Genomic DNA, 15,721 nt, shown 5'->3' with positions numbered 1-15,721 from the left:
TAAGTCCTTTCGAAGTTTGACCGACGTTTGTCTGCTCACGTTGTGCGAAATTTTGTTCCCTTGAGAAAATATGTCCCTCCCCGTTCCCTCTACCCCCGGTGTCGGGAGTGCGCACTGCAGCCAGAGAGGCTTCAGCTCCATTTCTCTGTAAAACAGTGCGCGCTCCCGATTCATTTTGACTCCTCGGACGTCGGTCAGGCGAACATTCATTGCTTGCTGGTTTCTACTAACTTGATACAGAAGTCGGTTCTGTTTAGTTAAAACTTCGTTATTATTAGTAGCAGGCTGAATGCGGTCTAGCTGCAATTTCTTTTTTGAGGAACTTATTCAGTTTACACGTTAGAGATAAAAGCGCATTTGTCTCGGTCCAGAATGTCTAAACTACCAGGAAATGCAGGTGTCTCGTTGCTTGGTGACAAGACCTTGGACTTCTATCGGGATCCGGTGATCTTCTGCCGGCAGAGAATTGAAAAACACAGCAGCAGAGTGTTCCTATGCCGCTTAATAAACAAACCGACCGTCTTTATCTGCTCTGTCGAGGGGATGCGAGAGCTGCTCTGTGGTATGTTTATAGGTGTTCCTCACAGGAAACGACAGTTTTTAAACACTTTTGTAGTCGAATAGCGTGTTAGCCCTCTCTAGATAAAAACTGCAAATTATCCTAGGCTACACAACAAACAAAATTAATCGGTAACCTAAGACTTGGTGCTGGAGACCTAGCTGTGATCAAAATACGTTATACATAAAACAACGTATTAGAAGCTAGGATGCTTTCCCTGACCAAAAAAATAACAAAACAAAAAAAAAAACTAAATGTAGTTTAATAATTATTTTTTGTCTTGCAAAATGCATTTTTGAACTACAATTTGCCACATTTCTAATTGCTGATTTAATTGCGAATGTGACTGTGTTTCTTATAAAATAAATATTTTCAGTTCAACATAGGTTGCTTTGAATGTACAGTATTGTGAATTTGTACTCTTGAGGCTATATTTAAACAAACATGATACTGATATTTATATATCTATTATTATATTTGACTCCTATTACAATAAAGTGACTTAAAGTGACTTTCCTGGTTATCTGCTTTGTCTTTTGCACATCCCCAAACGAGCCTTGAATTTTCTAAGCTTCGTTGTTAAAGTTATATGGTTATGTGATGTGTTTTAGAAACGTCTAACATATTTCTGAAGGATCCAACTGATTTTATGACAAACATATATGGAGACACTGTTGTCACCATGAATGGTAAGCATGCAGATACAGTCCCTCATGTTGATGCCGTCCATGTACTTTGTACATGTGCTGAAATGAATCTCTGTTTGTGTTTATGTTTCAGGTGAGGAGGCCTGCCTCCTCCGTCTGTCTCTCAACCACTTGTTTACAGGAACATGTCTGGAATCCTCAAGTAACTACATGTCCAGGTAAGAAGAGTGTTGGCCTTTAATTTATCTGTTATGCACTCAGAAGTTTCAATTAAAAATAATTAAAAAAAAGGCTCTATGTGAAATTTTAAAATGACATATATTCTTTTTCTTCACAGTGTATGTGATCACTGCTTAAAGAACCTCTCAATCAGGTTATGTAAACCCTGTGTGCTATTGTTAACACTATTAGCTATTTAACACCTTGAAGTTGTGCAAATTCCATATTTTATCAAAATGTATTTCAGTTTCCTTAAGTGACATCAACACAATAAGCTAAGGAAACAAGCACCAATTTTATCCCCAATTGTATATTTTATGGATGCAGGAATTCTCAGTTTAATTTTCTGTTTGACCTAACCAAACGTGTGTGTATGTGTGTGTTTAGTGGGCAGCCACAGTGTGTTTACTCCATCTTTAAACGTCTGGGGGCGGAGTTGGTGTTGGGTCTTTTCCTGAATGTACGAGCCGAGGATCAGCCTGAGGTTTTCCAGGAAATCATGGAGCTCTGCACAGAACATTGGCACGGTAGATCCACACAGATAAAGCATCATCAACATTTATTGGCACCAGTGTCTTTATATGGGCAACCTGGGCACCTGCCCAGGGTGACATGTGGGGAGTGAGGTTGGAGGTGTGCATAAGAAGTTAGTTGGTGGTGTAAGAAAAAGGCACATTTTGGCACCTGCGGCAAAGATGTGCAAAATATCTTAAAATAAATTAAGCTTCTATTGCAATAACATAACGTCATGCTTCAAAAATTTGAAAAATCTAACTTCCATTTGAGTATATATGTGATTTTCTTCTTTCATGGCATTTATAAATATGAGATGGATAATTATTTCTTAAGCAGTCGTCAAAATGGGAAAGACAAAACTGCATAAATTCATGCAGATAAAGCAGATGTGTGTTTCAGGCATCTTATCACATTTTTAAAAAATCAAAAGACAATAATAAGTCTCCTCACTTTTCTAAGTGGGTCCTCTTTTCTTTCCTTATTGTTCAGCTTAATGTCATATGTTGTGAGTGATAAGTTTTGTTTCTTTAGACAATAAAACAAAACTATAAAACCAAACACAAAGCACAAGCAATTTTTTTAAAACCAACCGTGAAAAGATAACATCTATTGTCAGACTTTTTTCCCGAACAGATTATTCTTAAAAGTTAATTTGCAACACAAATGCATTCTTCTCCTCTTTTTACATTAGGTCACTGCTTCATTTTGCCTGCTTTAGACACTGGATATCTTTGTGCTGGCAGGTTTGATCTCGGTTCCAGTAAATGTGAAGGTACCTTTGTGGACATCGGGTTTCGCCAAAGCTCTGGATGCCAGAAGCAAACTGATGGAGATCATCAAAGACAAATTAGAGAATGATACAGAGGGGTGAGGCTGCTCAGGTTACCTGGTACAGGGAGCGAAAAAAGGCCTCTTCTGCTTCTTCTCACTCTTTCTCTAGCTTTCTTCTGTAATTTCTTGTCCATTTAGAGATATTCAGCAAAAACTAATATTCCAAAAGTTTTGAGCATGTTTGTTCGATTAATTGGCATCTTACAATTTATGCACCCAAAATATCAAAATGCAAGAATTGGAGCCTAATTGAGGCCTCTGTTGTCTCCCACCAAAAATAAAACAAAAGATTTTTTGTAACTATCATGATCACCACTTCTTTAAACTTATTGTGTCTTCAATGTAAAAACAGTTTTGTCGGCGCTTTGGGTTCCCTGCCATTTCCCAACTCTGGTTCTGCTGCTCAACATCTCCTCCTATTCATCTCGGCACTCATTCCCAAAGCTCTGGCATCGCTGCTCACCTCCTTCACTCTGGCTCTTGGAGGACCTGAACAGGTATGCAAAGACAGGCACTTAAAACAAAAGAGGAATGCAAGTATCCTGTTAGCCAGAAAGATGAAAAAGAATCAGTGATTCCTGTAAATGTTTGTTGTTAAACCTTCCAGATGTTAGCAGCTTTAAACATGTGATGTTAATACACATGTTCCATCTGAAAGTAAAAAGCAGTTATGCTTCACAACTCAGAGGGAAAGTCGTCAAGAAGCCATCCGTAACCCTGACCACCTTCACAGAGTTCTCCTGGAGGTGCAGAGACTGTGGCCGCCCTTCATTGGTGGACGCAGAATAGCTGAAAAGGTGAGCTGCAGCTCTTTCTTCCACCAGATGGCGCCAGGTGACAAGAGAGAAAACAACTCATGTCGTTTCTAATGTGGCCTACATGCTGCTTAGCGTTGAGCAGAACGCTCTGCTTTAAAATATCGGGGCTAGGACCGCTAGATGCAGCGACTTGGAGTTTGAGGAGTTCTGAGAGTCATCTGGCATTGGGAATCTGGGTCAGCAAAGTGGGGCGTTGTTGAATTTCCCACTTAAAGTGTAGAGAAACGGCAAAAAATTTACAAGTTATGGAAAGATTTCTGCTTTTGAGATGTCACATAGGACTTCAGTAGGATTATAAACACCAGTTTCTTATTTTCTAAAACTCAATAAATGTACCTATTTAATCTGACTTGTCACTTTTTAGCTCAATTTTGAAAGTACGTTAATGTGCACAGCGCAAGTACACTCTTCCCAGCCTCTTCCCGCTACAGCTCTCCATGATCGTTATGACCTCATCAAACCGTGTTACGCAACAGTCCGATGGGAGGCATTGATCTGTCTCTGTGATTGATTGGCCGACCCGGAAGGAAGCAAGCGGGGAGGTCAGGGTCTCCGGTGGGGCAGATGTGTGCCAGTGACGCTGTGAAGTGGAAAGTTTTGATTCTTTTAGGTTGTGTAGCAGAACATTCTGATCCTGGTGGCCTTGGTGGGGTTTATGATGCGTGGAAGTCTTAGATAATATTAGAAGGAAGTGACATATTTAGGGAGATATGTTTGCTGTTATCAGGGGAGAGTCTCTGGTATGTCTGGTTGAATTTTAAAATTCTATTTTTGATACAAAGGGGATCTTAGAGCTCTTTATGATACATGGGTGTTTAAAACAGAAGTGGTTGCACTTCATGCTAATGAATAGCATCACCTGACTGGTACTTTCCCATATGGGAGTAAAAAAGTTTAGCTTTCTGTTTTTTTACTCACAGCCTTCCAGCCTGCCCAAGTTTTTATTTAATAAATGAATAAAGTATAAAATCAGTGTCAACACACACAGGTCAATTTTTTATTTTTTTTATGTCTTCTTAGTTTAGCAAAAGCATAAAAATAGACTTAATCTTTCCTCAACTATTTTCCATTTTACAAGATTAAAAATCAAAATCTATATTCTATATGTATAAAATAAAAATACATAGCAACTTTGAGCATAGATAATAAGGAGTTTGTTCTAAAAATGATGTGGCAGGTTGTTTATGCTTGTGGAAAAGTGTGCTGGAACTCATTGATATTCGCAGTCAGGTGGAAAAAAAAACTGGGGACTCCATCAAGTGGAACTAAAATATGCAGTATTCTATGTTAAACTGCCTAATTGGGTTAGTCAGGGAGGGCCCATCAAGAACTAGATGTGCTTCCACACACCTGTAGTAAGATGGTTTGGGAAACTCCATTTATGATGAACTTTACATTTATGCTTTGAAAATGAGTTACTGCTGAGCAAATTTGCGTCCAGAAGTAAAAGTCGTCAAACCTAAGATGTAAGAAGAAAGAAAAACATAAAGCCCTTTTAAAATGTATAATTGTTCCGTTAAACACTGATCTTCTATAGAGACACAAGGAAAGATCTCCATTCAATATTTTAAAAGCTTGCATGTTTCCAGGAATCCACCCTCGCAGACTTCTGTGTTCCTAAAGATTATGGCGCAGTGTATGTCAGCTACTTCATCCACCGTGACCCAGAGGTGTTCCAGCAGCCCGACAGCTTCCTGCCAGAAAGATGGAGTGGGAGGTACGGTCTGTAGTTCTCCTAGTTGACTTTCACCGTAGTAGATTTAGACCACTTTGCATATCCAACAACAGGGTTGGCATGGGAGACGTTCAGTTACTTTGTTTATACATCAGAGCTGAATACCTCTAATCTGATGCAATTTGAGGACACTTTGAATTTAAAACCAGATTTGACGAGTGCATCGCACACATGGTGTTAAGATACGTATTTTCAAGGCGCATTTTCTTTTTATTATGAGCTTTGAAATCTTAGAGGTTTAATCATGCACATAATTTTTTTTCAGCATGTAATAATAACATTAATTAGCATAATCATCTTGGTCTTTAATGATTTATTAAAGGGAATAAATTAGTTGTGAATGTTTTCTTAAGTGAAAACAGTTTAAAAATAAACATAATTATGACTGCTTCTTTGACATTTAATTATTAAATTGCGTTTAAATTAGTTGGTTTACAGACTTGGATTGTAAATATATTCCATGATTTTCAGTGGAGTTGAAGATTGGGCTTTGGGAAAGTCATTTCAGAACGCTTTATCCTCTCTAAAAGCAGTTTTCCTGTGCATTCAGAATCGTTGGCCTGAATGCAATGATGCTGAAGCACTATGATATCACACTTTCAATTGCCAAGTTGTTGATTTGTGAAGAATGAGAAGCTAGTCCTTGTCCTTTGTTATTTCATCAACTTTGTACAACGGCATCGTGTTTGACAGGTGACACAGTGTTCTTGGGTTTACTTCCAGAATAGTTATACCAGTATATGAGTATTTACTGTGAATGATTTGGATTTTACCACAACAGGTGAAGTTTATACATTCACCTGTGTTCAAGAACCATACAGGGCATTACCTATTGCACCATCGCTCTAAGTTTGATTCCTGTGCTAATCTGCTGTGGCTTAATGTCGTAACAAACACTTCCTCCTGACCATTAGAGCAGAAAGAGACAGGAAGCTTTCCGTTATTGTAACACATTAAGGATGTTGAGGAAATGTGTCATAAAGAGCCTTTTTTCATTAAAACGGCAATAGAATAAAAGGTTGCATTTTTGTCTAGGTATTCTTTCAGCACATAGTCATTTTTTTTTTTTTTTTTTTCACGGTCCGGAAAACATTTACAAAGGAAAGGAAATTAAAGAATTATTATCAGCAGCAAGGTTTTTTATTGTTGTCATTGTTGTAGTCAAGGGCATCACTTTTGGTTGGAAAAACTGAATAAGCTGAGAAATTGCATTTCAGTACTTGAAAGACTAACAGAAGGTCAGATGGTTTGAGGAAACAATTATGATGTGAAAAAGCAAACATTTGTCAAAAACACCCCAAACATTAATGTGGAGGTCTTCTTTAAACATTATATTATATCATAAATATTATACTATAGTATTTATACTCTGCATCCATTATATTTAAAGTATTGAGAAGAACTGAGTAGTGTAAAAATGTGAGCCTAAAAAAAATGTTTGTAACTTCTCTGGACAAATAAGACCTCGTCTGGGGCCATTCACCTGTTTCCTCTCCCTGTCGACCCTTTTCTGTTTTCATTCACCTCCTCAGTTCACATGTTTGTTCTCATTCATGCTTATTAATGCCTTGGTAATGTATGCATCCGTTGCCATGGAAACTATTCACTTATCTTTGTCTTTAAGCATTCTGTGCATACCTAAATATACACTGTTGGGTATCCAAAAGAGAAGAATATCAATATTCAGGTTGTAATCTGTACTAAAACTATCTGATTAGAAGCTCATTAGTTGCAGCACTGATTCTGGCGAAGCCATTTTCACCTCCGCTTGTTGACTTGGAGCTTTTCACAGCAGTGCTGCGGAGCTGCAAACACACAGTCTCCCCCCTCAGCAGTTCAACACTGGAACATTAGCTGTCATTCACAATACTGACACGGTTTGCGTTGATGGCGTAATAACGACTCTTACTGATACTTTGTTCAAAGCCAAAGAAACGCTTCATACATATTATCATTGTTTGACTTTAAAATAATGTGAATTAGTTGACACCTTTTGGGAAGGATGAATTAGTAAATGCTGATTGCGGAAAAAGTTACTAAAGGTACTAATGGAACCAACGTGTGCCCATCTGAAAATGGCTGCTGAAATTGATTCACATCAGACCTGAAGACTTGTTTCCAAACTATTAGTTTTGCTCAGCCTCTGTGAATTGCAGCCTCTTTCCTGTGTTATTTTTCCATTTTTTTAGACAATTTCCTGTAAAGCCAGGAGTTTTTTTTTTTTTTTTTTTTTTTTTATGTGTGAGCATTCTGCCACTCAGAGAAACCCGTCGGGTTCCAACAACAAAGCCACATTTCTTCCCCATTTTGATGCTCGTTCTGATGCTGGAATGGGATTGGACAATTTGCTATGTGTGTTGACAATCATCTGAACAGGTGTTTATCATGAAGTGACCGGAGAGGGTTCACTTGCAACAGCAGGATTTTCGTGGGAAAAGATTTAGGTTTTCAGACAAAACCTTGATGCTTTATTACATTTTGTCAGTTTCAGCAGAAAGCATTGGACAGGGAGAAATAGGCAGGTACAAAAAAATAAATAAATAAATAAATAAGTAGTTCAAAGATATCTTACACCTGCTTGATCAATGTAGTTCTTGATAATATGCTTAACTAGTTGTATTGAATTTAGTTTTAAATAAATGAATAATTCAACTTAATTTGAATTATTATGGTCATTTCTAGAATGTACTGTATTTTGACAATTTAACTAAGAAAAGAAACATCTACTGTATATGAGCAGACAGGAAGCTGCTGCCTTAGTAACTGTCCCCCTGCCCCCACACCTATTTTTACCAACAGGGATTCCCTTAGTGCATCGTGCAGATTGGGGCAGGGTTAAAGAATGAGTCAGAGGAGATTTTCCTTGCAGCAGTGACGTAAAAGGTGCAAAAAAAATAAAGCTATAAAAAAAAACAGATAAAAAAAATGGGGTATGAATCTATGTGGTGAGTCATCCAGACTGATTAAATACCTGGGGTTTGACAAAAGATGGAGTATTATACTGTCTTTATCATCTATATATGTCATTACAACTACCGTGTTTCCCCGAAAGTAAGACAGTGTCTTACTTTCTTTTTATCCACAAAAGCCCCACTATGTCTTACTTTCGGGGTATGTCTTATATTAGCCGACCCCCCTGAAACCCCCGATACGTCTTACAATCGGGGTGTCTTACTATCGGGGAAACACAGTAATTTGTAAATTAGTTTCTCTTCTGTCTAAAAATGCATTCAATAGTTGAATGATTCCCAGCTTTGGGCCTTAAGACATTAGTCAGTATGTTTGGCACATGCAACAAATGCAAGCAAATCTTTTTTCATCAAACATTGTTGGTACAGAGTTGCCCTTTTACAGGCGTATTCATGCAGTAGAATATTTAAATAATGTATATGTGAGTTTCTGTAAACCGTAGATTGATGAATAGTTGCTCAAAAAAAGCATTTCATGCTAACACATGTATCTTAATCACACTTTACAATAAAAAAACACACTAAGGTGTAAAAGGGTTGAGCAGCAAGGTGGATGAAAACATTGGCAACCTGCCGCTAGCTATGCTGCTATTGCTAGCTTGTACATAAATAGGAACAGTTGACTTTTGTCGTTTTTCATCTCTAATTGTGCAACATTTTTCTTAGCTTTTTCATTACCAAAATGTTGTGTCCTGCACTGATGACGTAATTTAAAAACCATTATTACTGAAACTCAACCATATCAGTTATATATGCAAGATGTAAAAGGTTGGTAAATATCACAATGAATGTGTTACATGCACTAAATAAACACATACTTTACAACACAGTTTAAATTTTTTTTTTTCCAATTTGCCTTAATTGTGACCATTGTTTCCAGATATTGGGGCTTCCATGCAGATACTGGGAAAACATCTCAGCCACATGATTTTATTAAAAAACTTTAATCTTGCATTTTCCTGCCTTCATTGATATTTTGTGACTTTCCCTACATTACGCTATTTAGAACTTTTTGTCTTTTGCAGAAACTAGTAGGGCTGAAAAAAAATGGAGGTTAACAATTAAAAATTAATTTCCTCTTTGCTACTGAGTTTCTGCAACAAGATTCATAAATATTGCTGACCGTGTGTCTGCTTGTGCCTTTTGCTGTTTTTTTTTTTCTTAGGTTTCCTTCATCGTCCAGTCTGTTTCCCCTTTCTTCTATCTGCCTCTCACCCTGCTTCTCCATCTGTCAGCTTATCCGGAAACTGCTTTACTGTCTGCCGTGATAGTTTCCAGCCTTATTTTCAAGCCACCTGGCTCTTTAATTTAATGACTGCAGTCCTGTTATATAACAAGCCCACCTACAATCATCACAGTTTCATCTGTTCTTGTTTTTTGTGTGTGTTTCTTTTGGACATAGTCCCACTGTATATTGTTATGGTGTACATTTATGCATTCATGTGTCTTTGCTCTTTCGGAGGGAAGTGAACAGGCAAGCTAACATCCCATTAGCCAAACGCCCACACATGCTCCGACCCCAAATAATCGGAAATGTTACCAAGTCAGATAGAAATCTCAGCGACTGCAGCAGATATTTTAGAGGAATTTGAGATCAGGAACATTTCTTCTTGTCTGTGAAAACATTTGTTAGTATTTATAGCTTATCTGGCTTTTGCATTAAACTCAACCCGTGGATTATTTCAGAAGATATTTTTCTTAAGGGTTGTAATGTAGATCTAAGTCTTTTTATTGTTGATGTAGCCTTTTAAAACACAGAAGTGCTAAGGGAAATGTCATTATTTTTGCACTGATCAGAACGTGCAAATGCCAATGCAATGTGCAAATTTAAAAAAAATGTGTTTGGTGGTCTGAAATGTTTAGGTGTGACAAAACATTTCAAGCAAAACAGATCCATCAGGGAGCAAACATAATCATTTGTAGAAATAATTTAAGAGAACAGTTGTTCACCTGTTATAAAATGTACCCCCTTTTTCTTGGAACGTCATCAAATTCAGTAACTGGTGTTTCAGCTGCTCTCTCAACTCTGTGCAAAGATCCAGTAACTTGATTCAAACTGTGAGCTGCAGCAGCCAGCACACTCTGTTTTCATGTGAACATGATTTAAAGGTTATTAGGAAAAACCCAGATTTGTTCCATCAACAAAACAATTGGTATAATAAATAATTTTAAAAACAAAACGTGGATACCTCATCCACACAACAAACACTATGGGTTGAGCGGACATAAAATGAAAGTCAGTTGACTGTCAACAAGTATTGAGTTGAGTTTATTAATGGACTTCTAAGTGAATTATTTAAAAAAGCCTTGACTGGGAACCCATATTTGGAATGTGATCACAGCTTCCCTAATCTAAATGCATTTTTCATGAACTGCTTTCTTTTCTAACAATTTATATCTAATATATCTATTACCAATACGACATGATGTTCGTACATTTGGTGTCTGGGTCATGGAGTCCTGGACTTCTCGCTCATTGTACTTTTATGCAGTAAAATGAATTATATTGTCCACCGTATTACACTCAAGATTGGACTCATTTTCCTTCCATTCATCATATTTGACATGTTCTTTTGCCGTAGCGCGTCTTCTCTCTCCGGCTCTCAGCATTACAGGACTCCGCTGTACGGCAATCGTTTTAATGTTCTAGGATGTTCCCTAATAGTACATTAAATTGTTAGAAATATAGCAGCGAGAACACTAATAATCTCTCCGCTCACACACACACCAACCATCTGGCAAACTGCTTCCAGACTCTGCACATCTCTAATGCTTCCTGTTTGCCTTTAATCAGAGCTCAGGTTTCAGGAAGACAGGATACATTAGACACAGGAGATGGCTTGAATGGACAGGTTATTGACTAGAGGATGGAAACTACCAGCATGTATTTCTCTTCTGGACATTTCCAGGTACGACAGAGGGAGACAGACAAACAACTTTGGGCAATTAATGTCTATTTTCAGATTTATTTATTTATTTTCTTTTGGCACATTCTGTAACTCACCTAGCAGTTTTCTACTGGCTTTTATTAGTTAGAGAGAAACTTCCCTGAATATCTGTGAAAACTGAAATAGAAAATTCTAGAATACTCAACATTTTCTTTGAACTTTCTTGTATTCTCTGGTTTTCTTCAGGAATGCAGGCCAGGAGCATTTGCTGTGTTCTTTTGGCAGTGGGCCCAGAAGCTGCATTGGTTCGACCCTTACTGAGATCTTTATTAAGGTGAGCTCAAAACCTTCAGCCACATCCTTAGTTTTAATATGACTGCTTTTCATTAAAGGTCCTATTAAAGTTGTCTTGTGTAGTTCCTGATGAGTGATAAACAAACAACAAAAACAAGAAAATAGGTAGAACAAAGAAGTGAGAAGTTATAAAACTGAAAAATATACAATTTAATTCATTTAGAAATTTTTTATTGTTTTTTTGTTTGTTAAAACATCTATATGAGCAGACAGGTAGCTGATCCTGGATCTTTGCACATCGGTAAACATTAGATGTGTCTTACTAATTTGTTTTGCTATTCTAACTAGCTCACCAACACAGATGATGAGGTTCCATGTCTTAAAGGTGGTTTATCGTGTGTTTCTCATTTCAATACATTAGGACACACAAAAAGGGTTTCTAGATACACAAACCAACAAAAATAAACATCACAGTAGCTTGAGTTTGAATTGGACCAATAGGAGTAGCTTATTCTATTCTGTGTATATTTAGGTTTTACCCCATTTAATTGAAGAAATTATATTTAAGTTTTTGTGCAGCTAATAATGTGTTGGTATTATTAGTCCTGTTGTCAGGAAGGTTCTGTGCAACATTAAAACCTCCACCAGTCATCCTGTAAACGGATCAATGGTCATGGGAATACCTGGCTGCTTGTTCGATTTACCTAAAGAAGAACGCAGAGCCGTAACCACGGCAGCCCAGCCGCCAAAGCAGCACTCACCATAGCCACAAAGCTCACACGTACACGCACGCAGTCAGGCTGGGGAGCGTTCAAGAGCAGGAATTGTATGCGACGTTTATTTTCTTAGACAAGTCATCTCTTCTGCTGTATTGCTGTTTTAATCCGTAGTTTATTCATACGATCAACCAGTTTTGCAATGAGTGAGTGAAAGTAACCGCAACAAACACACAAAGACAATAACTTCTAGCACATCAGTCCTTCTTTACCGCAATCTGTATAGGATTAACAAGAAAATTAAATTCATACAGCTTGACTTGTGCTTATGACCAAACTAAAATGTTTTGCAGGTGCTGAAATGCACATCTAATGTATATAATTTTTAACTAATACAATTAAAGCGTGTTATTTAACGTGCGTAGGTAGATTATATTTACCTTGACAGCACTGACATGTCCTACATTAAAAACTGCAACTCGCTGGTGGGTGGTATCTCAAGCTGTCTGAAATGCAGCTCCAAGAAGTGACTCAACACACCTACACCCTGCACACACATATATATCACATATGAGTCAATCAAGCCGGATATAGGGATGTCCACATAGAGAGTTTTTCCCCCCCAAAATCAGTTTTAGTCTTTGAGTCGAGATAAAACTTCTGGTAAAAAAACCTCATGCTTTATTGTTTTCTTTTACAACTTGTCAATACATCAACATGGCAGCAGTAAACTCAAGCTTCTCATCTATTGGCTGGCTTAAGATGATGATGTCATTACCAGAGATTTCTTCTCACTGAACAGAAATCAAAGAAATGTTAGCCATTTGTCATTTCATTTCTGTTTTGGTAATTTGTTAGTTTTCCTTATTCGTCATGAAGCATAAGTCAGAGGAAAAGGTGTATGTTAAAGTAATGTCTGTTTCACCTGCCATTTATCCATTCATTTCTTGAAACTGGTCCCAGGTTGACAGAAAAACCTTAACACCTTTATAAGTTTATAATATGTGTATTCTTGTACATTTGGATCAAATGATGAAGAACAAAAAGAACAACAACAAAACATTGTTATTGAAATGTATTTATTTTCCTTTTATAGGACTTACTTAATTTACAAATTATTAAAATTATTGAATTAATTTGTACATTAATTGCACAAATTAACTTATGCAATTTAAACACACCTTTTTTGTTAGTTTTTTTTAGATGTATATAATTTTTGCTTTCACAAACATGCGATTTCCTCTGAAGTCATACGGTTTTTTTCAGATTTGGAAAAATATTTGGACAGCTTGGAAGTATATAATTTAATTTTAAACACTATTTAAGCAACAAGCACGTATGCCAATCCTGAACCCTAAACATATTTATGTGAATGAATAATATTTTTAGTTGGAGCAGGATAACCTGCTTTCTGAACATTTTTGTCCCAATTAAGAAAATTGGGTCTGAACTCATAAGTTTTCACAGACAAGCTTATAATCCCAAAAGGAGACTAAAAGTAGTTGTTTCAATAATCAAAATTGCTACATTTATTGACACTCTGCTGGAAATAATATGAAAAATGTTCCTTTAGCAGAAGTTAGAGAGACCTTTGACCTTTTCTGTTTAAACAGTCTCTGTTGATCCTTTGGAGCTCTCTCCTGGGTCTCCTCATGCGTTCTGACTTCACAGGTTTTCTATACGGTTTAGATCTGGTTACCTTTCCATGTTGACTTTTTTCATAGAAATTGCCTTCATATTCATGTTGCCATGCACAGGCCCACAGCATCACCGATCCTCCACCATACCCGACAGAGGACATGTATTGCTTTTTCACATCATTCATTTTTTTGTTTCATGCCAAACCTTCCTGCAATGTTTGTGATCCGACCAAATAGTTTCTATTAAAGATCTGTAACAAGCAAGACAAGTTCACAGTGAAGTAAATAAATATTCTACCCCCAGTTCTGCAGTAAAAGAATGACTAATTTTAAGACTGTTTACAGATCTGTTACAGTGGAGCCAATAACTGTGGAGGTTCTGCTGCAGGCAACACCCAGAAACTTATTCAGTTTAGCTCAAGAGAAAAGCAACAATTTTGTTTTATTAAGAATGCAGATCCGACTGGTAATCCGTTGCATTTGACTGATTTTTAACAGGATGACCATTTTCTGCTCACACACTGAGGAGGATATAATCAGAGTAACAAGGAGTCTGTGGGGATCTAGGTCAGAGATGTGACTCATCGCTCTTTTTCCTTCATCCTTCCCCCCTGCGCTCCTCCTGCCCCCCCTCCCTGCCCTCAGCATCTTTCCTCGGCTCCCTCATCGCTTTCCTCCCCATTCATTCATCCTGCTCCTCCCCCAACATCAGGAAAATCCTCATTCATAAAGTGAAGGGTAGGGGAGACGCGATTGGTTGGCTCAGCAGCCGCAGGATAAGCCAATGAGAAATGCTGGGAATGACATCAGGATCTTAAGAGGAGGCTTGAATAAAGTAGATGTGGAAATATTGGTCTGAATTCAAATGTGAGACTTGTTGCTACCTTCTCAGTCCAAAACAGTTGACGTCGTGTTAAAGCGTGGCAGCTAAAAGGGGCCACGTTGCTATTTCAGACTTGGAATCAAAGTATTGTGGGGGCTGTTGTTTTGCACGTCGAAAACTAAAAAGCTATGGCTCGGTTAAACACTTTGTTTTCGCTCAGCAGTAAACACACACTGAAAATAGAAAACACTCTCTGCTTTTATATTTCAGGAAGCTTCCAGATACTTGCTAAAGAACTACGACTGGTGTTTGGATCCTCCGTCGCAGGACCTTCAATACAAATGGCTGCCTGTGTCCCGCCCCGCCAACCTTCCTAGTGTGTCCTTCACCCGGTTGGATCAAAGCGTATCAGAATGAGATTACGCCGGGGACACGTAGCCTCCGGCTGTGTTTTATTGAACAAACATGTGTGCCTTGCATGCTGGGGGAATGTCTGGAGATGTGAAGGAGGGATGCCGGCAAACTGCGAGGCTTTCCCCCTCCTGTGCATAACCTTGTAATCGTGCCAGGGAAAGCTGAGGGGGGCGCTGGTTGTGCTTTATCTGTTCCTCTGCCAGATATTCTGCAGTGTTCCTTGATTGCTCTGCAAGCGAAGGCAGGACAGATGAGTCATTCTTCTATTGTGGAATCTGAAACAGACTCAGAAATGTTATATATATATATATATATATATATATATATATATATATATATATATATATATATATATATATATTTTTTTTTTTTTTTTAACTAAGAATTCATTCACATGCAAGTCTTGTTTTTAAAAACTGCAATCTGTCTCGATTGCAGTTCGGTTTGGGATAAGCCTTGATGTTTCTGAGTGGAGGTGTGTGTGTCTGAAGCAGAAACTCTGTAGCATTAGTATTCATGGCGCTTCATTCCAGAGGATTGCACGTCATGTGTCACACGGGAACATGGGTAAACCCTCAGATTCCATCACTGCCTGCAAACCTGAACCCACTTCTTACCCCCCCACCCCACCTAGCAACAACCACTGCTTAGC

At 37.9% G+C, this 15,721-nt stretch overlaps 1 protein-coding gene across 1 annotated transcript; it reads left to right on the top strand.

Annotated features, from left to right (window-relative positions):
• The first annotated feature begins 153 nt into the window (after window positions 1-153).
• Window positions 154-15,360, top strand: LOC106922644 (uncharacterized). Its single transcript, XM_014995231.2, has 11 exons — window positions 154-562; window positions 1,171-1,248; window positions 1,340-1,424; window positions 1,544-1,579; window positions 1,813-1,952; window positions 2,685-2,808; window positions 3,125-3,269; window positions 3,459-3,569; window positions 5,180-5,307; window positions 11,429-11,516; window positions 14,926-15,360. The coding sequence occupies exons 1-11, from the start codon at window positions 373-375 to the stop codon at window positions 15,070-15,072; spliced, it is 1,272 nt and encodes a 423-aa protein (XP_014850717.2). The 5' UTR covers window positions 154-372; the 3' UTR covers window positions 15,073-15,360.
• The last annotated feature ends 361 nt before the right edge of the window (window positions 15,361-15,721 follow it).

The sequence above is a fragment of the Poecilia mexicana genome, unplaced genomic scaffold (assembly GCF_051168715.1).
Source record: "Poecilia mexicana isolate PSO_F unplaced genomic scaffold, ASM5116871v1 scaffold_12, whole genome shotgun sequence".
Classification (NCBI taxonomy): Eukaryota; Metazoa; Chordata; class Actinopteri; order Cyprinodontiformes; family Poeciliidae; genus Poecilia; species Poecilia mexicana.
This window is presented reverse-complemented; position numbering and strand designations above follow the sequence as displayed.

Excerpts from the sequence above, each read along its gene's own strand:
- LOC106922644 (XM_014995231.2), top strand. The coding sequence starts at position 373 with ATGTCTAAACTACCAGGAAATGCAGGTGTCTCGTTGCTTGGTGACAAG. Across the intron at positions 1,425-1,543 it reads TCAAGTAACTACATGTCCAG|TGTATGTGATCACTGCTTAA; the intron begins GTAAGAAGAGTG and ends TTTTCTTCACAG. Across the intron at positions 11,517-14,925 it reads TTACTGAGATCTTTATTAAG|GAAGCTTCCAGATACTTGCT; the intron begins GTGAGCTCAAAA and ends TTTATATTTCAG.